This window comes from Amia ocellicauda, chromosome 14 (genome assembly GCF_036373705.1).
Source record: "Amia ocellicauda isolate fAmiCal2 chromosome 14, fAmiCal2.hap1, whole genome shotgun sequence".
NCBI classification, from domain to species: domain Eukaryota; kingdom Metazoa; phylum Chordata; class Actinopteri; order Amiiformes; family Amiidae; genus Amia; species Amia ocellicauda.
The window spans coordinates 11576164-11602437 of NC_089863.1; the positions used below are offsets into that span (position 1 = coordinate 11576164).

At 47.0% G+C, this 26274-nt stretch overlaps 1 protein-coding gene and 1 long non-coding RNA gene across 2 annotated transcripts; one reads left to right on the forward strand and one right to left on the reverse strand.

Annotated features, from left to right (window-relative positions):
- The first annotated feature begins 4607 nt into the window (after window positions 1–4607).
- On the forward strand, window positions 4608–7416 carry LOC136768710 (uncharacterized). Its single transcript, XR_010822014.1, has 4 exons — window positions 4608–4873; window positions 6758–6865; window positions 6956–7069; window positions 7290–7416. It is a non-coding gene; the product is annotated as an uncharacterized LOC136768710 (long non-coding RNA).
- A 584-nt stretch (window positions 7417–8000) lies between these two features.
- Window positions 8001–18839, reverse strand: dcaf8 (DDB1 and CUL4 associated factor 8). The gene is made up of 13 exons (XM_066723035.1): window positions 18264–18839; window positions 17253–17333; window positions 16912–17025; window positions 15993–16807; window positions 15388–15528; window positions 15053–15147; window positions 14006–14116; window positions 13698–13828; window positions 13470–13577; window positions 12509–12639; window positions 12229–12348; window positions 11154–11270; window positions 8001–11046 (listed from the first exon to the last, which is right to left on the reverse strand). Exons 2-13 carry the CDS (start codon window positions 17287–17289, stop codon window positions 10930–10932), a joined length of 2037 nt encoding a protein of 678 aa, XP_066579132.1. The 5' UTR covers window positions 17290–17333; window positions 18264–18839; the 3' UTR covers window positions 8001–10929.
- Window positions 18840–26274: the final 7435 nt, after the last annotated feature.

Here is a 26274-nt window from a genome sequence, read left to right on the forward strand (position 1 = left end):
ATGCCTGGTTCAGCACAGGAGCTGTGTTTGTGCATAAACACTACACTATTACACTGCATAAACTGTGTAAATTAAGACTGGAAATCAATTAACTATAACTCATGTGTTTTATTTATAACTAAAGCCTGACCATGGAGAGGGGGTGGAAATCAGCTTAACTAGAAACCCTCTATGCCACTGTTTCCCAAACCGGTCCTGGGGGACCCCCTACCCTGCTGGTTTTTGTTCCAACCGAGCTCGCAATTACTTAATTGAACCTTAATTGAAGTAACAATCTGCTTAGATTTTGCTTTTTAAATTGTGTAAGAAAATAGTTGTTTCTTCAATACATTTTTTAATATAATTCTATACTTAACTTAAAACCCCTACTGTTTAAAATAATTAAAAGTCTCTGATTTAGGAAATTATTAGTGAATAATTCATTATTAAATGAAGGTTCAATTAAGTAATTGAGAGCTCAGTTGGAACAAAAACCAGCAGGGTAGGGGGTCCCCCAGGACTGGTTTGGGAACTCTATGCAGTGCATTTGTTCTGTGTTTTTAACCAGGAAAAATGTATGTGTAATGTTTTGGAGACTAACAGAGGTGGATTCAAATGCAAAGGCAGAAGTACAAAGGGGATATCCAAAAGGCGTAGCCAAGAAAAGTCCAGAGGTAAATAGATTGGGCAGACAAAAAATGTTAATTGGATGATTGCTTATTGAGACTGGCTAGTATTCTGGTGATGAGGATGACCTCATGTGGTGAACAGGGGAAGTGTGGAGAGCAGGCCTGACAGTATATTGCTTTGTCCATGATCAAATAAATAAGTCAGTGTGAGTGTGGGCCTGTGTGGTACTGAGTGACAGGCTCTGGGGGCTTTGTGTGTTTCAGGAGAACATCCAGGACAACCAGGTGAATTCACCAAGGAGCTCCAAAACCACCCTGAGCTCTACAGCAAGAAGGACAATGGGTGGTTCCTTTTGCCGTAAGTCTGTCTGTCTGTTTGTCCTCATCACTGCCCGTCTGAATCTGTCTATCTGCTTGTCAGTTGCAAATAAGCATAATAATAATAATAATTGTTCTCTTTCAAAAATCATAACTAATAAATCAAAGCCAAGAGCAACATATGATTGTGCTTCTGCTCATGATGATCATGTGACTCCAGGCGGAAGGCATTTGGTGAGTGTGGAGAATTTGCCTCAGTGAAGTACCAGGTGGAGGAGGTGCTGGAGCCCATCGACTCCTCCAAGATGACTCCAGCAGACTGGGAAAACATTGCCCACAAGATCCTGGTAACACACACACCCTGTCCCTGCACTATCTATCTCTCTCACTCACTGTCACTCTCTCTCTCTCTCTCTCACACACACACACTCTCTCTCTCTCTCTTTTATTATCTCTCTCTCTCTCCCTGTCACTGTCTCTTTCACTCTCTAACTCTCTCTCTCACTGCATCTGCACGATGCAAAGCATGTTGAATTTACACAATTTAAAAATAAATAAATAAATGATGATGATAGAAGCAGGAGTGTGATATGAGTGACCTGCACCCTCTGACCTCTGACCCTTCTAGGACCAGGATAAGAAAGGCTTCGATGGCTTTGTCATCCTCCACGGGACCGACACCCTGGCCTACACCTCCTCAGCTCTGTCCTTCCTGCTGCAGGGACTGAACAAGCCTGTGGTGGTGACTGGGGCACAGGTAGGCTCTCCACCAAGCAATGGGCAGGCAGATGTCAGACAGGGCTCCATAACTGCATAATTACTATCAGTATTACTATTATTAATAATAATAAGCTTTATCGTAATAGTCTTGTTATGCTTGATTATATAGATGCATTATTTAATAAGCATTATTATTGTTACATTTATTGCTGTGTTGAGGAATTGTTCTTTCAGACAGTTCAGTTTTCTGCCCCACCTGTTCCTAATGACCTCCTGTGTCTCTCTCTCTCTGGTGGGTGTGTCTATGGGTGCCTCTTTGGTGAATGTCTTTCTCCGGTGGCTGTGTCTCCCTGCTGGGTGTGTTACCCTCGGGTCATGTCTCTCTCTGCTGGGCATGTCGGGCTGACAGAGGTCTCTGTTTGAGCCGCGCTCCGATGCCGTCAGCAACATCCTGGGCTCTCTGCTGATCGCCGGCTGCTACAGCAAGAACCCCGCGCTGCAGCAGGTGACCGGCGCCCCGCCCCCCCAACCCCAGACCCAATCGATACTTTGCCCTCCCTGCCAGACCTACTATACCCCATCCCTGTTTACTTTACTGTCAGAAACCACTCTCTCTACTTGTCATAAATCAGTAACTGGAAATAAAAACAAATCATGAAAATTTACTGGATTAGTAATGTGTGATTATCACACATTCACACATTCTCCCTCTTGTAAGTTACCCTTTCTTTCTTTTTCATTCTTTCTCTGTATTCTGTTTTAAGGAACCTTCTTTGCTCAGTGCTCCAGGACATCTCTCTCTCTCTCTCTCTCTCTCTCTCTCAGGTGTGCGTGTTCTTTCACAATAAGCTCTTCCAGGGGAACCGAGTCCAAAAGTCTGACTGTGATGCCTTTGACGCTTTCGACTCCCCCAACATGGAGCCGCTGGCTGTGTTTGGTCCGACCATAAAGGGTGAGTCTAGTTACTCTGCACAGCACATGGCGTCTTGACTGTCCCCCCCTTCCCAATCCCCCGACTTAAGCTCTACCCCTGTCTGTCTGTCTGTGTTGCAGTGAAGCTCCCCTTCAGGTTCAAAAAGACCAGTGCCATCATTAAGCCATCACTGAAACAGTCCAAGGTGAGTGCAGGCCATTTCTGATTCAAAATATCCCTCCCTCTTTCTGTATTCTCTTTCTCTCTTTCTCTATCTCTCAAGAAGCTTAAGCAAGAGACAGAGTTGTTCATCCAGAAGAGATCTGTGTAGAACTGGAAGATGTCTATAAAACCAGTTTACAAAAAATGTTAACTGTAAACAGAGGCAGAAACCCCTCTCTATCCTTTCTCTTTTTCTCCTCTCGTCTCCTTCCATCAGTCTGCTCCCTGTGTTGAAGTGGATGCCTCCCAGCCTGTGCTGCTGTTCCCCCTCAAAAAGAGATGTGACAAGATGCCTGTCACCAGAGTCCTACGCATCTTCCCAGGGATCACCAAGTCCTGCGTGAGTGCAGGCCACTTATCCCTTATTTCTTTAATTCTTTCTCTCAGGCAGCTTAAGAAAGAGACACAGAAGATCTTTAAAGAACAGATCTGTGTGAGACTGTAAGACGTCTGCAAGACCAGTTGGTCGCTCTCTCTAGTGTGAGTGTGGGAGAGTGTGGAGGAGGAGCTCTTGTTCATTTCATTGTTGTTTTTTTATTATTGTTATCGTTTTTACAGTTGTTTAAAATGCTGTATTGAGTTCCAGTAGGGAAATTGAAGGGTAGGTTTTTGTCGGACGGGGAGGTTGCTTGTGATTAGCATGCTGGCCATGATGGCCCCAGTCTTGATGGCACAGCGCCCAGCTGATGTGACTCAGCGCCACACTTTCAGACTTTAAGAGACTCTCCTCTGTGAACTGGACCAAGAGCACAGTGCCAAGATGCCCCCAACACCAACACTGTGCTGTTTAAGGTACTTATAAAGGCTAGAATGTAATAGATTATAGGTTTTATTCACTCAATAAGGACTTGAGTCTTTCCAGAGACTGTGGTGTTGATGAAGTACTCCGCACCCTCAGGGATGGAGAGCTCCTCTTCACTCTGGGATGAGTTTCTCACTTCTTTTTTTTTTCAGTGTCAAGTTTATGGGAGTTGACTTGAGTTTGATTATTGTTTTTATGTTATTGTATTTCATTAAATAAATTGTTTTGTAAAACTCAAAACCACTTTATCTAAAAAATGTTAACTGTAACATTAAATGGACCCTCTCTCTCATCCCCGCCCCCCTCTCCCCTCCACATTTTGTGCACTTGTTGTGCAGTAGTTCATGCAGCATGTTGCACAGTGACCCAGTATGCATGCTGCCCCTTGACACAGTAGCCTTGTTGCACAGGTTGACAACTTCCTGGACCAGGCGGATGGGATCGTCCTGGAGACGTATGGAAATGGCAACGCCCCGGAGGAGAAATGGTTCTCTGAGGCCCTGAAGCGCGCGTCGGACAGCGGCGTCCTCATCATCAACTGCACGCAGGTCCACCGGGGCTCCGTCAGGCCCATCTACGAGGCTGGAGATGTAAGACAGCTCCCACCCGTCTCCCTCAGTCTGTCTGAGTGACTCAGAGTATCCACCGGTCTGTCTGTCCATCTGTGTGGATCATGGACTGCATTAACCACCTCTCTGTCTGCCTGTTTATCTTTTAGAGTGGATATGTGCTGCAGTTACCATCTATTTGTCTGTCTACTAGTGTGGATAGGTGCTGCAATAACCCACCAACCTACTCTAGCTTAAAAAAGTATTGCTTGACTGAAAAGACAAGGTTACAGTGTAACATTCACAATGTTACACAAGTGGGTGGTTAACTAGAGACAGTAGCCTGGCCAGGTAAAAACTTCCATCTCTCCAACCCATTGGCTCATTCAAATCCTCCACTGTCCAATCACAGTCTAGGCAGCACCTGTTAGTATATACAGGGCAGTCATAGCTGGGGTAACTCCATGGTTTTGCAGTCCTTTTTCAATCCTTTTCTCTATTGTGTTCACTTTGAGCAAACCTACTAACAGGGCATTCAGATAGTTCTATTCTTCTTTGTTCCTATTAGCACTGTTGTTCATGTAGGTGTTTATTGTTTTGTATAGTGTGGAATCATGTTGGCCTGTTTTGACCTGCTGCATTCATCTCCACTCCTCATACCTGGATAGATCATTGCAAAGCTCTCAATTTTTCCAATCAATCTCTTCCACATTCATTGCTGTTTTCACTGGACTTCTGCAGGGTGAGCTCACTGCATCCTGTTGTTGGTTTGTTTTTCATGATCATTTTTATCAACACTTGGACATTGTTCATTTCTTTTGTTACTTTGCAGGACTGTTCATTTTGCCTTCATTGCATTTCTTTAGCCTGTTTTCAGTTGTGTTTTCTGGACTGTGTACATGCATTTCAATCTCATGTATCCCCAGTCACAGTATTGTAATTGTTTCCTACAGGGTGTGTTTGTTGGGTTGTTTGTCTGTGGATGGTCTGAATGTTAGTGAGTGTTTTGAACCCCTGCTTCACTTTCTTTCTCTTCTTTTTCACTAGTTGTATTCCAAGTACTTGTCTACCTTTACCAAATTATTTTCCATATATCTATTCATATCCATTCTCTATCCTTATATTCTGTAGTTGTACTCTGCAGTCTTTCTTTTGTCATGTATGTATATATGTATGTATGTATATGTGTATATATATACACTCACCTAAAGGATTATTAGGAACACCATACTAATACTGTGTTTGACTCCCTTTCGCCTTCAGAACTGCCTTAATTCTACATGGCATTGATTCAACAAGGTGCTGAAAGCATTCTTTAGAAATGTTGGCCCATATTGATAGGATAGCATCTTGCAGTTGATGGAGATTTGTGGGATGCACATCCAGGGCACGAAGCTCCCGTTCCACCACATCCCAAAGATGCTCTATTGGGTTGAGATCTGGTGACTGTGGGGGCCAGTTTAGTACAGTGAACTCATTGTCATGTTCAAGAAACCAATTTGAAATGATTCGACCTTTGTGACATGGTGCATTATCCTGCTGGAAGTAGCCATCAGAGGATGGGTACATGGTGGTCATAAAGGGATGGACATGGTCAGAAACAATGCTCAGGTAGGCCGTGGCATTTAAACGATGCCCAATTGGCACTAAGGGGCCTAAAGTGTGCCAAGAAAACATCCCCCACACCATTACACCACCACCACCAGCCTGCACAGTGGTAACAAGGCATGATGGATCCATGTTCTCATTCTGTTTACGCCAAATTCTGACTCTACCATCTGAATGTCTCAACAGAAATCGAGACTCATCAGACCAGGCAACATTTTTCCAGTCTTCAACTGTCCAATTTTGGTGAGCTTGTGCAAATTGTAGCCTCTTTTTCCTATTTGTAGTGGAGATGAGTGGTACCCGGTGGGGTCTTCTGCTGTTGTAGCCCATCCGCCTCAAGGTTGTACGTGTTGTGGCTTCACAAATGCTTTGCTGCATACCTCGGTTGTAACGAGTGGTTATTTCAGTCAAAGTTGCTCTTCTATCAGCTTGAATCAGTCGGCCCATTCTCCTCTGACCTCTAGCATCAACAAGGCATTTTCGCCCACAGGACTGCCGCATACTGGATGTTTTTCCCTTTTCACACCATTCTTTGTAAACCCTAGAAATGGTTGTGCGTGAAAATCCCAGTAACTGAGCAGATTGTGAAATACTCAGACCGGCCCGTCTGGCACCAACAACCATGCCACGCTCAAAATTGCTTAAATCACCTTTCTTTCCCATTCAGACATTCAGTTTGGAGTTCAGCAGATTGTCTTGACCAGGACCACACCCCTAAATGCATTGAAGCAACTGCCATGTGATTGGTTGGTTAGAAAATTGCATTAATGAGAAATTGAACAGGTGTTCCTAATAATCCTTTAGGTGAGTGTATTTTAACTGTATATAAAGTGGGCCAGTAATAGCTCCATTTGGAGGACAGTGTGCCTGCTTAACAGTCGAGCAGCGTGATCGTTACAATGGCGGTCTTGCCCCTCTGTCTGTCTGTCCGTTTCAGCGTATGGCATGAACCCTGCTTCCTCTCTGCATGAGCTGTATTAAGCCACTCTGCGCACTCCTCTCTCCCTCCCTCTCTCAGTGGCTGAAGAAGGCCGGGGTGCTGTCTGGGTATGACATCACCACTGAAGCGGCTCTGACCAAGATGCAGTGGGTCCTGCAGCACTTTGAGAGCAAGCAATGGTGCAAGGTAAGGTGCAAGGTCAGCACCAGCTCCCCTCCTGCTGATTTGGGGCTGTGTGGTTGGACTCTGTGAGCCTCTCTCTATCTCTCTCTGTAGGTGATGCAGATGAGTGTTTGTGGGGAGATGACCATCATCCCAGAGCCTCCGGTGAAAAACACAGTGCACATTTTCACCCCCCGTTGGACTCCAGAGAATGGATGGACAGACCCTGTAAGTAAAATATATTACATGTACTGTATATATAGATGAAGAAAGATTATTATAATTAGTAGGGAAACCATTGTTAAATAGACAAATTGGTGCAGAGACAGATCCAGGCATTATTAGCTAGATGGGTCACTGTAATTGTAGAGGGAGAGAGAGTATAAACGGTTACACAATCTCACACTCACGGGTAAAGATCTGTAACTTTCTCTCTTGATTTCCACAGCACAATGGCTGTGAGGATGCTGGCCCTGCCTGGTGTTGCCTACCGTTTTTCCATCCAGTTATCCCCTCACCAAGGCCAGGACTGCACAGGCCCTGACCACCTACCCGCAATAACTCAAGATGACTAATACAGCAGCCTATTCTGCTGCGCTGCTCAGGACTCCTGCTATTATGCACTTTATTAAACTATGCCTCCTTATGCTCTCTTGTACTGATGTATTGTTAGCACTTCTTTACAATAATGTCAACATCAAAATAAAGCCTGCACACTCTATGGATGCCTCTCTTCTCTCGGTGTGTGTCATATTATCACAGTCTGTCACTGGGTAGAGGCAAGGCAACATGCCGTACCAGGGTAATGCCACTCAGTCGAATGGGGAACACCACCACCTGCAGTTCAGACGCACTCCCACTCTCTCCCCCACCACTGAATTTGTCTGTCTGAACACTCGCAAACTGCCCCGGCTGATGTGCGTCTTTTCTGCCAGTGTCCCCTCAGCAGAATCAATATTTCAAGCTCACCCTAAAGTTGTTGACTCCAATTAGAAACTAAAAGCTGACCTCTGATTGCGTCTCTTCCCGCACCATTCCTTGCCATGTGTATGACGCGTGAGCAGCCGTCAACCCGCTGCGAGTGAGAGGGCGCGTCTGCTCAGAAATTAAGATTACGAAGGACTCTGATGATCAATGAACTCACAAAAACAACTGCACGTCTTTTTGTCTCCTGTTTATTCAGTGAGAAGTACATGTTTCAAACTGAAATTGTTAAACACAGTCATAAGCAGCTGGAAAAAAAAAGATCATAAGAACAAATGAAAAAAAAGGATGGATCTTGTGAACACAATCAAAAACCCAGAAGAAAACTGAGGGGGAAACCAAAACAGAAAGTTGAAGAATGAATAGCTTAATGTAATGCTGACATCAAAAATGGCTGAAAAGCCAGATCACAAAAGCATATGTATTTTTTTTTTTTTTTTTCTTTCATTTAAAACTCATTGTTTTTTTTTCTCCTTATATATAATATAAACTTCTGCTTTTTTATACATTTAATATCAATAATATCAATCTGTAATAATCATTTATTTAAGTTTTAAAGTCAAACCCATCATTAGCTATTTTTTTTTTTAATTTTTTTTTTTTTTTTTTTTGTTCTCATACAAAAAAACTGAGCTCCTTTCCAAAAAAAAAGCTAAGCTTTACGAGCATGTTTTCATTTTTACCCTCAGCTCACTCCCTCCTCTCCTTTTCCCCTCCTCTCCAAAACACCAGAAAAAAAAAAGTGCCAAAGTCAATCAGCAGATTCCAAACCCACAGCATCGTGGAAACAGGAGACCTCCAGAGCACGTGGTCTGCGCTGCTGTACGGGGCCACAGGGGCAGCTTGTGCACTCACTGGACCGCAAAGTCTCTCGGGAAGTGTTTTCCAAGTGCGCCAGTGCGATTCTGGACGTGCGGACGCCGAGGAGAGAGGGACAGCACGGAGACGAACAGCACCCCCCACCCTCTGTCCACCCAACATCTCATAGCCGAGCTAAAAGGCCGAGCTGCCGTTCTTTTTCTTTTCGGATCTGGTGGACGTCACAAATGCGTATCGGAGGAAGAATAAAGGAAACACTAAAACAGAAAGACACCCCACCCACTTCTGCATTGGAGAGTAGGCCGCCCAGCACCCTTCAAGTCAGGATGGCCACAAGACAACAAATGTATAATTTGTGCAGAAACAAAATATTTCTATAGATAAACTGGGCCTGGGTAGCTCAATGCGATTCAGTTATGATTAGGGCCCTGTGTTCCGCTAACTTATATAACCATATAACTTAAATGGACAGATAGTGCAGAACACAGGGCCCTACTTTTAATTAATAAATAATGGTGCATTAAACTATACCTACTGATTCTTTTTTAAAGATTTAAATAACGGTGGTAAATGTTTAACTTAAATTTTACTATATTATGTATAGTAAGTAACTGGAAGAGTCTAACAAATCTCTGAATGTGGGGTCTTTTCAACGAGGGAGGGGTGAGGGAATATTCCTGACTGCACCTGCCCGGCACCACCAGGGGCGCTATACTGCTGCTGTGAAGCACGGTAACAGGGTCATCCATCCAGCGTCTTCACAAACAGGCATCATAAAACACTGCATGGGCAGCGCTGGTCTCTCACTGTGCGCACGACCCAGACGACCCAGATTCATCCTGTCGCTCACAGTGAGGAACTCTGCCGCCATTTTCAGCGGAGTGGTGGAACAGCGGTGGCAAACAAACGCAGTCCACCGTCTGTTCCTGCAAGACCCATGGGCTCTCATGCTCAGAAGCGTTGAGGACTTCACGCGAAGAGCAGGTGCAGCTCCATTTGCAGCTTCAGACTGATCCTCCTCCGGTGTGAAAAATAACTTGGCTTCGAATGCACTCCCCCGCGCTCGGCACAAGGAGGGAAGCCTTTCCAAAGACGACAACGACAACCACAAAACAAAGAAAAGAAAAAAATCCAGAGTTTCACATTCACACTCCCATCTTCTCGTTGGTCGTATCGGGAGAAACGCCGGGGAGAGCCGACCTCGAGGGGGGATCCGGCGTTTCAACACTCATCGAGATTCCTGTCACGCAGAACTGCGTAAAAATTTATCGTCACCGCTTTTTAAATAATAATCCACGAGGGTGCGTCCAGAATCTCAGACGAATCTTCATCTTTTCATCTGCAGGGTTCAGTTCACTGCCTGTCCGACTCGGGGCAGGGGGGCAGCTGGGGGTACGCCGGGCTAGGCCTTAAAAAAACACTCACCACTCAATTCGTCACCCCCGCCCACCCAGCTGCCGGGCACCAGCCTCCGCAGCCAAAAATAGTTGGGGCTCTGTGTTAAAGTGCATAGCATAAGCGAGAGGGGAGGGGGGGGGTTTGGCTGCGGAGCGGATCAGTACTCAGTCAGTAGTGCTCTGCCCAAGAGAGGGGATACAGTCCTGAAGAGGTGGGTGGCAGAGGGTCTGTCTGTCTGTCCGTCCGTCCGAGTGTACGTGTGTATGGTGTGTGTCCGTCTGTCTGGTTTTATCGGAGGCTGGGCTGGCTGTGGTGATGCAAAGAGAGAGACAGAGACTCTCATATAGAGTCTATAATTGCTGGTTAGACATTTTTCTGCTGATGTTTGAGAGAGAGAAGGGGGGGGGGAAAAAGTGAAAAGGAACGTGTAGACCTTAAATAAAATTAAATAAACATTGTGCAGGTGAGTGAGGCACACTGCACAGCCCAGGACTGTGTGGGTGTGTGTGGGGGGGGGGGGGTAGACAGATAAATTAGGGGGCCCCAGTCTCTCTATGCAATACAGGACAGATATACCTGCACTCGGGTCTGAGAGAGAGCGAGACAGAGAGAGGGAACGGAGGGAGACAGAGAGAAGGTGCTGGTTTTTGGGGGATGAAAAACAATCTTCCGTTTCTCCCTTCTTCCCACCTCTCGCTCCCTCTCCTCTCTTAATATCTAGGCTGTCAGTCAGTGCAGAGTATGTGCGCGCATGTGCATCAGTCACAGGGTCAGAGCTCGCTTCTCGCCGTCAGTGTGCAAGGCAGTCGCTACAGTGTGTGAATCAGTCAGTCAGTCCGTCTGTCTGTCCGTCCGCCAGTGTGTCAGTCCGCGCGTCCCTCTGCGTCTCAGGAGGACATGCACTGGACGTGGTCAGGCCCCATGTCCTCTTCGTCCGAGGAGTCCGCGGAGCTCCACGACTCATCCGAGTCTCCATCCCCACCCCCACCTTCCCCTCGCCGGCTCTACAGGAGACAGAGATATGAGGGGTCAATACAGACACACCCACCACTCAGAGACAGAGAGGCAGAAACAGAGACAGACACAGACAGAGACACAGAGACACACTCACCCTCTGTGGCCGCCTCTGTCTCATGTGTCGCATGAGGAACCAGAGCAGCTGCGTGTCGTACTGGTCGCCGTGCCGCACACCGTCCTCGTCGCGCTCCCGCTTGTTCTTCTTCATCACCTGGGGGACAAGTCTCAGTGTTAGAGTCTCAGTGTATACAGTGAGTGTGGTGACAGTGTATCCACTGTATTCCTATGCATCATTGTGCTTTGTGCAATGGGACCAACTTCCAGCAAAGTGTAAAGAACCTGCGGCTAACATGGTTTTTAAATGACAATGCTGGGAGCGCAATAAACCACTTTAAAACAAGGCAATTTATCTCCCGTCTACCATAGAAGGATGGGCAGATATAAAAAAAAAAAAAAAAGTCTTAGTTGTTACGAAAAACATTCAAAATGTATTCTGGTGACATTCCCTGTGATCAGAAATACACGTAACATAGGGTTTATTATTTGTGATACACAGTTACATCTAAGTTTTGAAAATATTTCATCCCAAAGAATTGGATGGCAGTGAAAACATGAATAAGATGTATTTTTAGCAAGTGAAGTGTGTCCGGTAAAGAGACAGAGACTGACACCCAGTAGCAGGGACACTTCACTCTGAAACATAATATATAGGCCACTAAAACAACAGATGGAACCGTCCATCAGTCCTTCTGTGTAAATCTGTAATGTGTTGAAGAAGTCATTATTTCAAATTTAATCAATTAAGGTGTTACTCTGTGGACACTGTTAAATAGTTCTTGTATGGATAATGCACATCTGTTTCATCAATACAACATCTGGATAATGTTTATTTCCACTCAATTCAAAAAATGTGAAATTAATCATAAGTTAAATATGTAAATGTACAGCTCTGGGTGCAGTACGCAACATCGCTCTTTTAAATTCACTATATCTACAGCCACTTTGTGCTCACATGAAGCTTTATCCACACTAGCTAGCTAGGAAACACCCAGGAGGTAGCAAACTACACAAAATACATATACACATAAATACATAAATCTCCCACGCAATATGGTAGAAACAGTGCAGACTCTGCAGTGAGTGTGGGGCACCGGGAGCACGTGCAGTACCTCTTTCAGGCCCCTGAGTCCGGTCGGGGTCTCGGCAGTTGGGGCCCAGATCTTGACGTCGTGGTCCAGTCCGCTGGTGGCCAGGACCGGCAGGTGAGGGTGAGGCTCCAGACAGTTCACCTGGGGAGGGAGAGAGTGTGGGAAGAGAAAAGGCATCAGCACACTGACAGTCACAACCACTGCCTGCCCCTCTCCGCTCAGCCCTCAAGGAAACCCCGCTCTTTGCATTAACCCTCTCCACGTCCTTAGTCTGTCACACCCCCACTTCTCTCTCTCTTACCACTCCTCCCTTGTCTCCCTCCATGAACTGGACGACCTGTGCCGAGTTCTTGTCCCACAGGTAGATGTGTCCGCAGTCACTGCCACTCACAACAAACTCGCTGTGCGGCCCGTAGAAATTCACCCCTTTCACTGAGAGAGAGAGAGAGAGAGAGAGAGAGAGAGAGAGAAAGTGAAAGTGAGTGAACACTGCTCCAGTTACACATACCTGGGTCTCACAATCAGGGCATCAAATACATCCAGACTGGCTATTAGAAAACAAAAAAACATCATGCAGGGCATTCTATGCCATAAAGTCAATTCTCCAACATCAAAGGCCCAATCAGAATTTGGTTTAAAATACATAAAAGCATAATTCAGCACATTCTACTGTATGGCAGTAAGATCTGGGGACCAACCCTGAATAAAAATACAAACAACTGGGACAAATGCCCAACTGAGACTACACATGGAGTCCACAGAAACACCTCAGATAATGCACGCAGAGCCGACCTGGGAGTTTTCCCATTATTGACCCCAATCCAGAAGAGGACAGTCAAATTCTGGGCCCACCTCAAGGCCAACACACAGAGCTACCATCAATCAAGATTAAAAATATAAGAGAAAGACAATCGTTGACAAAGTACAGACTCAGTGACCACAGCCTGGCCAACACAAGAAGTCCTGGGCAGCCAGGGCGCCTGTCGGGGGAAGTAGAAACAGAGACAATTCCTGCTGTCCTGCTCCATCCAAACACATACGGCAGATATACAGGCCTACATTTAAAAACCGAATTCAAGAACTGAACCTCCTGTCTGACCATAATAAAATCCCCACCCTACTGGGAGAGAAGCAGCGGACAGCCAGAGAGAGAGAGAGAGAGAGAGGAGTAGAGACACACCCACTAGAAAATAAAGTGCATTATCACTGCATCGGGAGAGAGGTTTACAAAAACACCCCGAGTGCGTCTCCCTCGGCCTCACCTGTGGCGTTGTTGCGGTGGCCCTTGTACTTGCGGTGGAAGTCGGCGCCGTCGCTGTGGCTCGTGTCAAACAGGTAGATGTCCTCATCGTTGTAGCTCGCCAACAACTCTGCGGGGGAAGGGGTGCAGATAGAGGTATTGCACACTGCTGTCACACTATACTACACTGCACTGTAGAAGATGGCATGACAGTCTGTGACTCAGAGGAGCGCCATCTCGCCGAGCTCACCCGTGCCGTCGTGGCTGTACACCAGACAGGTGATGTTGGTCTTGGACTCGCTGGAGACCAGGTGAGAGGGACAGAACTTCTTCAGGACCCCATTATTCTCGCTCTCACTGATCTTCCTCTGGTCATAGATCCTGGACAGGCCAGTGGACAGAGGGAGAGATGGGAGGTGGACAGAGGGAGAAGCGATAAGGAAGAGATGGAGAGAAAAGGGAAGACTGTGAGAGAGAAAATTCAGAGATTTGGAAAGGAGGCAGTCAGGGCTGGGCACGACACACCGAGTGAGCTGGGCAGAAGGGGCTGGGCCTTACCTGATGTACTGGTCTCTGCCCCCCACTGCGAACTGCTGCGTGTTGGCTGGGTTCACAAAGATGGTGTAGAGTCCCACCTTCTTATCACCCTCCTTCACCACCACCAGCTTACTGAGAGAGAGTGAGAGAGAGAGAGAATGTATCAGTTATGTGCATCACTCAGTGTACCAAATCAGTCAGTGTGCCAGCCAGTCAGTCAGCCAGTCAGTCGGTGTGCCAGTCAGTCAGTCAGTCAGTTGGTCGGTGTGCCAGTTGGTCGGTGTGCCAGTCAGTCAGTGTGCCAGTCAGTCAGTGTGCCAGCCAGTCAGTCAGCCAGTCAGTCGGTGTGCCAGTCAGTCAGTTGGTCGGTGTGCCAGTCAGTCAGTGTGCCAGCCAGCCAGTCAGTCGGTGTACCAGCCAGCCAGTCAGTCAGTCGGTGTGCCAGCCAGTCGGTCGGTGTGCCAGTCAGTCGGTCGGTGTGCCAGTCAGTCAGTCAGCCAGTCGGTCGGTATGCCAGTCAGCCAGCCAGCCAGTCCGTCGGTATGCCAGTCAGTCGGTTCGGTCGGTATGCCAGCCAGCCAGCCAGTCAGTCAGTGTGCCAGCCAGCCAGCCAGTCAGTCGGTGTGCCAGCCAGCCAGCCAGCCAGTCGGTGTGCCAGTCAGCCAGCCAGTCAGTGTGCCAGTCAGTCAGTCAGCCAGTCGGTCGGTATGCCAGTTAGCCAGCCAGCGAGTTGGTCGGTATGCCAGTCAGCCAGCCAGCCAGTCCGTCGGTATGCCAGTCAGTCGGTCGGTCGGTATGCCAGTCAGCCAGCCAGCCAGTCGGTGTGCCAGTCAGTCTGTCAGTCAGTCAGTCGGTGTGCCAGCCAGCCAGCCAGTCAGTGTGCCAGCCAGCCAGCCAGCCAGTCAGTCAGTGTGCCAGTCAGCCAGCCAGCCAGTCGGTGTGCCAGTCAGCCAGCCAGCCAGTCGGTGTGCCAGTCAGCCAGCCAGCCAGTCGGTGTGCCAGTCAGCCAGCCAGCCAGTCGGTCAGTCGGTGTGCCAGTCAATCAGAGTGCCAGAGCAGCAGACTCACTTGGAGGGCTTGTCCAGCCGCAGGTCGATGCCGAACACCACAGCGTCCTCCCCAGCCGACAGGAAGGAGCAGGGCGAGTCGGGCTCCAGAGCCAACTGCGACAGAGAGACAGAGACTGCGTCAGCACTCGGCCCGCCCGCCCGCCCACATGCTCCCCAACAACAGCCTAAACTTTCATAGAGCTAAACTGAAAAACACGAATAAATAACTGAGCGCCACAGACACACCCTGCCTGCCCACCCGAAGCAGTTCATATAAAAGCACAGGCACAGATACAATTTCAGCTGTAGGTGCTGATCACAGCGAACCAAAACCCCACACAGCCCCCCGGGTACCTTGTGTGCAGCACCCTTGTGCTGCGCCACCCTCTTGGTGTTCTTGCAGCGCTGGGTGGCTGAAAGCTCTGCCACACGGATCTGTCCATCGCGGGCGCACATTGCCAGGGTGGAGTCCCCACTGTGAGGGAGGAACTTCGCCTGTGTGGAGAGAGAGAGTGTATTTTAGATCTTTATTTGAAATCTATATTTATTTTTTAATTTTCTATAAATATATATTTCACTGTTTATATGCATCAATTATATCACATGCTTTGGCAACAGTTGTATTCAAATGTCATGCCAATAAAGCTTGCATTGAATTGAATTGAGTGAGTGAGGAAGGGGAGAAGGAAGGGGGGAGAGAGTACTGTTGAGAGAGAGAGGAGGAGGGAGAGAGAGAGAAATACAGAGACAGAGGGAGATGAGTTATCAGATATATGAGTAAGAGAGAGAGAGAGGAGGAAAGAGAAACTGATAAAAAGAGAGGGAGAGGAGTTAACACAGACACATATACGAGAGAGACAGAGAGAGAGATGTTTAAACAGACAGAGAGTCCGAAAAAATCTGCAGGTGTGGTTAAATCATCCCTCTCTCTCTTCCATCTCCTTCCCTCGCTCGCTCACCTGGAAGACGTTGCTCTTGTGGCCGCTGTCGAACTCCAGCTCGGCCCGGCGCCGCGCCCAGTCCCAGATGATGACGCGCAGGTCGTCGCTGCCCGAGGCCAGGCGCGTGCCGGCGGGGTTGAAGTGCAGTGTGTTGACGCAGCCGGCGTGCCGCTCCAGCCGGCCCTGCAGCTGGAACCTCTGCACCAGCGCCCGGGCGCCGCACACGCGCTGCGCGAACTGTGAGCCCCGGCCGATCTCCCGCGCCCGCAGAGAGGGGACCGCGCGCCAGGCCGGGCTGCCCAGCTCCTGCTTGTCCGCCTCCAGCCACTCTTCCAGGGCCTGTTCGTCCTCCTCGTCCTCTTCTTCCTCTTCATCCTCGTCCTCTCCCTCGTTGTCCTCCTCGTCGTCGTCATCCTCGTCCTCGGAGCTGGAGCTCTGCCGCCCGCCCCCCACCGGCTCCGCCACCCCTCCTAAGGCACTCCTGTTCAGCAGCCGTCCCCGTTCTCGATCGTGATCGCGCTCACTCTCTCGCTCGCCGCAGCCGCCACCTCTCCGTCTCTTCCTGGCTTCTCGGACGCTGCCCCCTCCTCCATCTCCCTCTCTCCCTTTTTTTCGCATTCTTCCTCCTCCTCCACCCTCGCCCTCTCGAGTCCCGTCCTCAGTCACAAAGTAGAGGCCTGTGCCATCCATGCTGTCAGTGTCTTCATCATCGTTGTTGTTCCCCTCTCCCGTCTCCCCAACTTCTTCGCCTTCGACACCTCCCTCTGTCCCTCCGTTTCTCGCTCTCCTGCCTCCCTCTTCTCCTCCTCCTTCACCATTTGTCTCCGGAGCACCTGAAATTAAAAGGGTGGGGGAAAAGGGCACAGATTAGAATTTTATGTTGGAGTGTGGAAGTGGGAGACTGCGTGACTCTGCGTGTGTGTGTGTGGCTTATTACCCGTGCTGGGGTCTGCCTGTCCTGTTGGGGGGTGGGGGGACGCAGAGCTGTCTGGGGGGGCCGAGGATGAACCAGCGCCCCGATCCTCTCCAGGCTCCGACTCCTCAGAGCCACCTGGAAAGAGTGGTGAAGACACCGTGAGGCCCTTGATTTCTTGATTTCCTTTCACACACCAAGGGGGGAATAGGGACAGAAAAGGTGAGAGAGAGAGAGAGAGAGAGAGAGAGAGAGAGAGAATGGGGGTTCAGGAGCATGAAATCAGAAATACTCCTTTTCCGATTCAGAGAGAAAGGTTTGCTTGTGTACAGATGTGAGAGAGAGAGAGGGCGTTTTTTTCTCACCGTTTAGGAGACTAGATTTCCCACCTTTATCCGTCATTCTGTCTGTACGTGTTCGTCTGTCCCTCTCTGAAAGAAGGAGGCCTGGAGGGAAATGAGGGAGGGAGAGAGTGAATGGGAGGTGGAGGAGGATGACGAGGGAATCCCCCCAGTCCTTACAATACATTTGCCTAGGACATATAATAAATGTCACCCTCAAAACAATGACAATTCATATTATGCAGCACAAGCAGAAGAAGCTTATGTTATATGTATGCATGTATATACATATAGCTATATTTGTGTAGCAATGTGATTGGCTGTTATATGTTATGAGACCTAGGTATTTTCACAGCCACAGGACTCCTTAAATTTGCCAGTAACTATACTTCATGCACACTACAGCTTACAAGTTTTAAACTCCCAAGCGGTGCAATTATGGTTCGTTTTAATTTGCATTGTAGTAGTACATCTGCAGGGCTCCTTAAGCAATAACCAGGTAGGTAGGTAGGTAGTTAAAGCGACATATTAATCCGTGCATGTCTTTTTGCACCGACTGATAAGTTATATAACGGTTTGGGTCGTGTAATATTTCTGATCGGACCGAGCAGTGACATCTAACTCACATGCCTGCCCTCTCCTCCTCAACTTCCGTGACCCCGCCGTGATCTATATTTGCACTTGGGCTGATGTATAAATAAGTCCTGTGAGCACCAGTACACGAAGCCCCCAGTATGGCGCTCAATAAACACACGGGTAGCAAAGCAAGAGCCACGACTACGAGACTTTGGACGCGTCAATAAAGGCTCTTCCCGTGTCACCCCGTTAGATCTATTTATATTGAATACACAGTGTAAACACACAGATACAAATACGCTATTTTGATGTATTTTTGGACTGTAAACCACAGAGCAACCAGTATAAAGACCCCTAAACAGCATCTGAAACAGGTATTTTCCCGTATAAGGGTATCAGAAACAAAACCAGACAAAAACACAATAAAAATACAATATATATATTTATGCGTGCAGTTACCGCAGTCGATCCTGGACGTCTGTCTGTCTGTTTGTCCTCGGCCTCTTTGATCTTCTCGTTTGTGTTTTGATTTGAAATTATGGTTTTATTCCCGTTTATTGTATCAGAAACAATTGCATGACGGCGGAGTTACATTATTTCTCAGCCGGCGGTGTGATAGGCACACGGGCCGGATACACTTTGACAGTCTCCGGCTCCGCTCATAAACGCGAGCGCTGCCGTAGGCCGCAACTGCGTCTGGTCCTAATCCTCGGTGTCCAGTTCGGCTCGGACCCGCCGTTTATGAGCCCCGACACGGCCGTGCGTCTCCACAAACGCACGGCATCAGCGACCTCTCCGACGCGGAAAGCGGCCCAGGTGCGAGCGGACCGAGCTGCGGCTGGACTCGGGTATTTTTGGGCTTTGTTTTGATCGTCGTCTTGTTTTGGTTTTTTTTTTTTTCCTGGGAAATTGTGCTTCCGGAGGTGAAACCGGGGTCTCTTTCCGGATTAAACCTTCGGGAGAAGAAGGGGGACCAGCAGGAGAACCCAAACAAACACAACTTTAATGGGAAGCACCGTCGATACGGGGCCTGCCTATCCGTGTTGCATTGTGGGAATTGTAGTTTTGTTTGCTTGGTTGGGTCTGTTTTCGCTACCGAGTGGAAGTACAATTGCATTCTACAGGTGTGAGTTCACCGGTGTGTCCTTTTGGAGCCAAAATGGCGTCCATGGGCTGCATTTGTAACGGGTACTCTTCTTCTACTTCACAATGGAAAGAAGACGTACATTTTAAAAGATGTATTTAAATAAATGTTATGAAAACAATACGAATGTTTCCCTTCCTTAATATATATATAATTTAATAATGCAACGCGACTTGTAGATTGGAAGTAATGTAGTTTCAGCCCACACATGCAAATGAGGCACTACTCTAATGCAATAAGCTCAACGATCAGGCAAGAATGTCATGACATAAGGTAAACGATTACAACACATATATGTGGACATAAATACATACATGTACACGTACAGACATACATAATGCAATACCCACAAACAGTACTTCGAATGGAAGCCTTGGATTAACCGCTGCGGGGCTCAGCTGCTCCCTCCTGTGGACATCTTGACATTACAGCCACAGTGCAGACAGCTATTATTAAACCTGGCCAAGTGAAACTGTGCGATTGGTACACATTTTTTCGGGGAGGGGGCTATGTAGTGGGCGCCTATAGCTACAGTTCGCCTATGCCAGGGGTGTCAGACTCCAGTCCTGAAGAGCCCGCAGTGCCTGGTTTTGTTCCAGCCCAGCTCTTGTCTCCTAATTGGTCTGATTAATCAATTAACCAGACTCTGAAACCTTCTGTGGGTTCAATAAAAGAAGAAGCCTACCTGAGTAAATCATGACATGAATTAAGTAAACAGCAGAGACTGCAACCCCCTCAGGTCTGACACCCCTTGCCCGTGCCATCACTTATCCTTGTGTCGACCGTGACAGCAGTAAAATCACGTCGTAAGCTGTCAAAAGTAAGGTGTGGTGTGGTGTACTGTGGTAAAAACACAGTAACATGCAGTGTGGTGTGTTTCTGATTCTCTGCCTTTGCTTAAGATTCCATAGTAACCAGAACAGTTTGTACTGACATTAAGTAGTAGTAGAATTGAGCTTATAGTATGTAACACTAAGAAGATTAGTAGTTTGTAGTATAATAGGTGTGTTTATGTTCATGATTGTATGTATCTTACTATAAGTATACTTATTATTACTATTAAACATGTCATACAGTACAAGAAATATTATATGGGACCATAGGCCAAATATGTGACTCTTTTGTTTCAGATCATAGATTGGTGTACTATGGTATAAAATACAGTATGGCAAAGTGTGGTGGTGCATGTTAAACATATGATTAAAAATGTGTGGTGTACCATGGTAAAGCGTGGTAAAACTGTGGTTAAAGCATGGTAAAAATTGTGGTAAAATTGATGTGGTAAAATAATAGTGAAGTCATGGTTAAAGCATAGTAAAAACATAGTCAAATCATCTTAAAAATATAGGGAAAACATGGTAAAAATTAGTTAAAATCAAATGGGCCAGAGGCTTTACTGTTCTCCCACACACCTCTCCCCTATGACACGCCGTTGCTTTGTACAATACTTAAATTAATTATTTAAACACTAATTACTAAAGTACATACCCCAAAGTCACCGCTTCTGAGGTATACATACATAACCTACATAATAGCACGGCCACTATTCACGGACTGTGTGACTGATGTGTGCGTTGTGGGGGCTGGGGGTCAGGACCGTCACTTAACCTTGTGCCAGATCTGCCTGCACACACTGCCAGTGTCATATTACTGTAATTCAGCCGGGCCTGAAGACTGATTAAGTATTAGACACACAGGTAGTTTTAATGCAACGGGCACTACTACTATACTAGTAATACAAATAATACTTAACACAATAGTACCACTTACATATATAAAAAATATATATATAATAAATTAAAATATTTAGTTGTTCCCTGTTTGGACATGACATGCACTTGTTTTCAGCATGTATTTGTGTGTGTACATAATTACCAGCAAGTCCTCTGGGGTTTTCTATCTGAGGCACACAGTATCACCCAGCGCACAGAACTGGATTTTAATGAGGCTATTTGGCGGAAATGGAAAAAAATATGATTGCAATTACTGTCAACAATAAGCAGTTCAGACAGCCGTCGCATAGCAGCCGCCGCCGACGTACAGAGAGACGGGCTGTGGGGGGGGGACTGGGGGTGCTGTGGGGGGGCTGTTTCTATACTGCCATAGTAACCCCCGCACCGGAACCGCTGGGTTTAAATATATCACCGGTAATAGAGGGAGAGGATTGTATAACACACAGGGCCACTGTAATATCACCACCGTATCTCTGCACTGAGTGCGGGGAAATGAGATCATATAATAATATGAATTATCATCTTCTTATTATTATTCTTCTTCTTCTTCTTCTTCTTCTTCTTCTTCTTCTTCTTCTTATTATTATTATTATTATTATTATTATTATTATTATTAAGTCAATGTCATTATTTCAGTCCAACCAGACAACACGCATGTTGTGTAATATTATTATTATTACATAAACAACACATGATACCTCTAAGGCTATGTTTGAATATAGCCTACCCTTTCTTCCCCTATGTATTACCACAGTCTGTTATCCTGTCTGCCTCGCTAGCTGCCTGAATATCTGACCAACTCTTTGGCTGTCTCACTTGCCTATCCATCTATCTGTCTGTCTGATCTACACTGGGGCCTATAGGAGTGTGAATATGGGAAGAGGAATGTGTGTGTGTGTGTAGTGGTGTTGATCCCACGTGTGCTCTACAGAGTCCCCACTGCACACCTCTGACAGGTCAGTGAGATATTTCAGAGCTTCAGGGTGTGACCTCTCCAGGAGAAAAGGGAGGATTGAGCTGAATGGTGGAGTGAACAGAATTTCTTATATGTGTCTGTGTCTGTGGTTGGCCTGGCAGAGCCCCGGTCAGCCTGTACCAGGAAGGGGGCTGGACATCCAGGGCCACAGCTGGGTGTCCGGAAGACCAAAACAGCCTGGGTTCTTCGAGTGGTGCGGGGAGACAATGCAACGCTGGCTGGCCTATGTCTCTCTTGTGGGGAAGGGAGTGTGACAGGATAAGGCCCCTTAGGAAGCCCGGGCTGGGAGGTTTAATTGATGTATGTATCAATAAGTGTTTCTTTTCATTCTGATTCTGCCTCCTGGGTGCCAGCTTGCTAATGTATATATATCTATAAAAGAGAGAGGTTAAACTAAGGTTTCGGTGCCGGTGTCCGCCTCCTCAGCGCTGGCAAGCTTGCTGTTCATTCATACTCGCTTCGAAATCGCTTGGTCTCATTCCCATTTTGGAAAATGATCATGTTCTTTTTTTACTCTCATCAGCAGAAGCTTCCTTTCCCTCCATACAGGCTCCCAGCCCCGTCCGACAGACTGAGGGCTGGATTACTCCTATAGCAGCCGCTGTCCGGTCCTGGAAATGGAAAGCTGCTGCTTGCAAAGTGACTCAGACTGAAGTTTGACGTTTTTGCTCTTTATCGAAGTAACTTATGAATATGAGTAATTATTACTCATTTTTGGACCCACTTTGTTGTTTTTCTCCAAAGAAGTAGTTTTTAGTTTTGCAACACTCATCACACAGAGCACTGTAACTGTAATTACACACCTGTGGAAGCTACACTTTCACCAGGTGTCTGGACTGTTGTAATTGCAATATGAGGAGGAGAGAAGGTCTGTGTTTCCAGTACTTATATATACAATTAAAAAACAGCCACTGCAGGGTTAGGTTTGTTCCTTATGGTTCTCTGATGCTTATGCTTATGCATATTCAAGACAGAAAAAGGAGAGCCAGTCTTTGCCTGCCATTCTGGTGTCCTCCTACAAAGGAGGTTTCACTCCAATTTTTCCATCTGTCATCTGCTGCTATTTCAGCTTCTTCTGATAATGTTGGTTGTCGACCTAGCTTGACTGTGCCTGGGTCTGAAATGACACCTCAAAGTATGCCAGAATCCTCTATGGCCTCCAATGCAGCAAACAGATGCTCACTTTCATAACTTCCCCTCTTAGCCTTCCTTTTCTATTTAATTGCAGCCTGTGAATAGAAAATGCAAAAGTACTGAAATAAATATGTTTTCTAAGATGGGGCAGAATGCCCACAGTAGGCATTTTGCCCCTTATGCTTTCTGGGCATTTTGCCCCATTTGAACTTTCTAACAAAAAGATCTATAATGCATTATGTAGTTCTATTATCACTCAAACATTACCAGTATGTAAAGCAAAAATTACTTAAAAACTGTAGAGCCTGTGCATATTAGCAATTACGGGAGGGGTAATGTCACGGAATTAGTAATAAAATCAGCTGAAAACGTAAGCAGACAGTTACAGAACCCCTTAAGATTATGACAGTATCGTATATCATTAAAGTCTAAATGCATGCCTAGGGATATATGGGCTTTTTAGCTCAACTGGGCTTCTTGCCCCACCCTATCCTACCCCACCCCAGAACTGCCCGTTCAGCTGCCCTGAAACTAAGCGGTTTCCCAGCGGTTTGTTGTGCCAACTGCCCCGATCCCTTAAGTACCGGGAGGCTATAGCGGGACATCAACACGGGTAACCCGCACAGTGCGAGCCGATTGAGTCGGAGACACTTAAGCCCCACAGGTCTTTATAAGGTCAACTGTGTGTGTTTTGTTTTCCTTTCTTTTCATTCACTGTAGGTTACGGGGTTTGGAAAAGGAAAGGCAGAAGCACACACGAGAGAGAGAGAGAGAGAGAGAGAGAGAGAGAGAGAGAGAGAGGGAGAGGGTGAAAGAGAGAGAGAGAGACTGCAGAGCCTAGGATTTTGGAAAGGAAATAGCGCTGCAGCATTTTCGCTCGGAACCGCAGTACACACACCGCTTAGGCTATATATTTTTACGAATGGGTGAATAGCACATGCACAGAGACTGAGGGAGCCTGAGAGAGAGAGAGAGAGAGAGAGAGAGAGAGAGAGAGAGAGAGAGAAAGAAACACAGATATGATTGTCCCCCCCCCCCCCATTTTTCTCTCTCCCACACACAATATTGTGTTTAAACAAACCCGCGCATTGATGTTGGATTTTGAATATGAACAACTGGGTGGTTTGACTTTAAGTACATGCACATTTTGGACAATGGACTTTACAGCAAACTGCGGCGCCGCTACAGTGCACTACTTACAGCCTAACTAAAATTCAGAGTGAGAGCTTGCTTTGCTTATTTGTATGTTAAAGAAAACCCCTGAATCAAATGTGAGAGACGCTGTTTTTTGATGCCAAAACGCAAATTCCTTAATTGCTTCAAACACTTTGTAGTGTGTAATAGAGAACATGGTACACGGTGTGCTAACTCATACTGACACTCAGCTAAAAGGAGCGTGTGTGTGAGAGAGAGGGAAAGAGGGAGAGAGAGATAGAGAGAGAGAAAGGAGGGGGGGCTTGCACAGGAGAGAGAGATTGTGTACGAGGGGTTAATACAGGCGCACTGAGCCCACCGCCCCACTGTGGCTGAGAGAGAGAGAGAGAGAGAGAGAGAGAGAGAGAGAGAGAGAGAGAGGCGCTCTGTGCACATTGCAGATTAGTTCATCTGTACACGGGCCGGCGAAAGCGTGCTCATCTCGTCCTGCACTTATTTCTTCATCTCTCTATTCATCTCTCCGTTGATTTGCATAGCCCATCTTTATGTCCCCCGCGTGTGCTCTCTCTATTAAATCGCATTTCATTTTGATATTAGCATCGCCTAAGGGGGAGCAGGCAGGCAAGCAGGCAGGCGGGCAGCTGAGCAACAACACAGACCGAAGCGGGCAATTGCACCAGCACTGCGGGGCTTTTCTCTGCAAGCAGGCTTCGCGGTGAGGAATCAGCCCCAGCTAACGCCGCCGCCACCCGAGAAGAGCGCCCGGACTACAGCGCCGTGCAGCCCGCCGGGAGCGACCCCCAGACCCCCGCTACAGTATAAGTCGGCGCCGAGGGAGGCTGAGAAGACAGAGAGAAAGACAGAGAGAGAGAGAGAGAGAAGGAGGACAGAGCTGAATAGACCCACATCCGCCGGCAACCCCAGCTGTCAATCAACATGAGTGAGGTAAGGGGATCATTGATAATCAATCAAAGACACACAGACTAAAGAAGAGCAAAACAACGCGTCTGTATGCGCGCTGCTGACACGCACACGGGCACACACACAGGGCATGTGCACGGTGGGCGAGAGACTGCTTGCAAGTGTAAAAAGAAAGAAAGAAAGAGACAGAAAGTACGGTGGCACAGGTGGAGAGATAGCGAGGCGCTGCCGGTTGCATTGTGAGCGTGGTCCGTCTCTCGGAGTGTCCGCAGATGAGGATGGGGATGAGGATGTGATTAAAGTCCAATGCAGCTCCAATCGCGTTCAATATTAAGGAGCTGCAGACATGGACTCCTCTCCATCTATCTGTCCATCGATCCATCCATCTGTCTGTAGCACAGTGCAGTGCAGTGAAGGTGGCTGTCAGATAAGTTGGCTTGAATTAGACGGCTGAACCTACGACGCCACGGACGCGTCGGAACGATTATATTTTCGCCGTTATAAACCTGAAGTGACCGGCGTTAGAGACCGTGCAGCCAGCTCTCCTATCTGTGTTAGTTATATTGCCTGCTGTGTTTTAATTGATCGAGAAGACTGTGTCGTATTTTAATAATAATAATAATAATAACACAAAGTCTAATTCTAATAATTATAATGATGATGACGATATCATTAAATAGTTATGACTTAAGACTTTTAAGTATTTTCACTAAGACTAAATGATATAGCATCTCCATTTATTGTGTTCTATTAATTACTGTTTGGATTTCTATTCAAATAATTCTCCTACAGTCCAGCACATCTCTCACTCTCTCTCTATGTCTATCTGTCTATACGTCTATCTTTCTACCCATCCATGTATCTATCCTCCGCACTGTACAGCGTCTGTTACTACAGTATGACATATTGCGGACCTGCTTACTTTTGATTGACAGGCAATGGAACGTCCCTTTTTCTTTCGAGCTTTTACGCAATAAACGTCCAGTTCTCATTCCAATAAAGCCGACGGCACGGTGGATGCTGTTCGTCGGTGTTTGTGCATTTCCTTAAAGTAATTTCCTGGATTTTTTTTTCCATATCTATCGATATATCTATATAGATGTATATTTACACACATGCACTTTCTCCTTAGCAACAGCGCGAGCGCACAGAGCACGTGAAGATTCACGCGCGAGCATCCCGGCAGGACACCCGCACCGCGCGTGGCACAGCGAGCAATAATGACGGCATAAATCATATAAAAAAAAGAGATGCACAGAGAGAGAGACAGAGAGAGAGAGAGAGAGAGGTGAAGGCAATGATTAGGAGATGGAGGGAAAGGGGAAAGACAGGAGAAAAGGAGAGGGAGGAGGCGGGGGAAAGTGAAGGAGTGGGGAGAGAGGGCTGGGGGGGAACAGAAATGGAGAT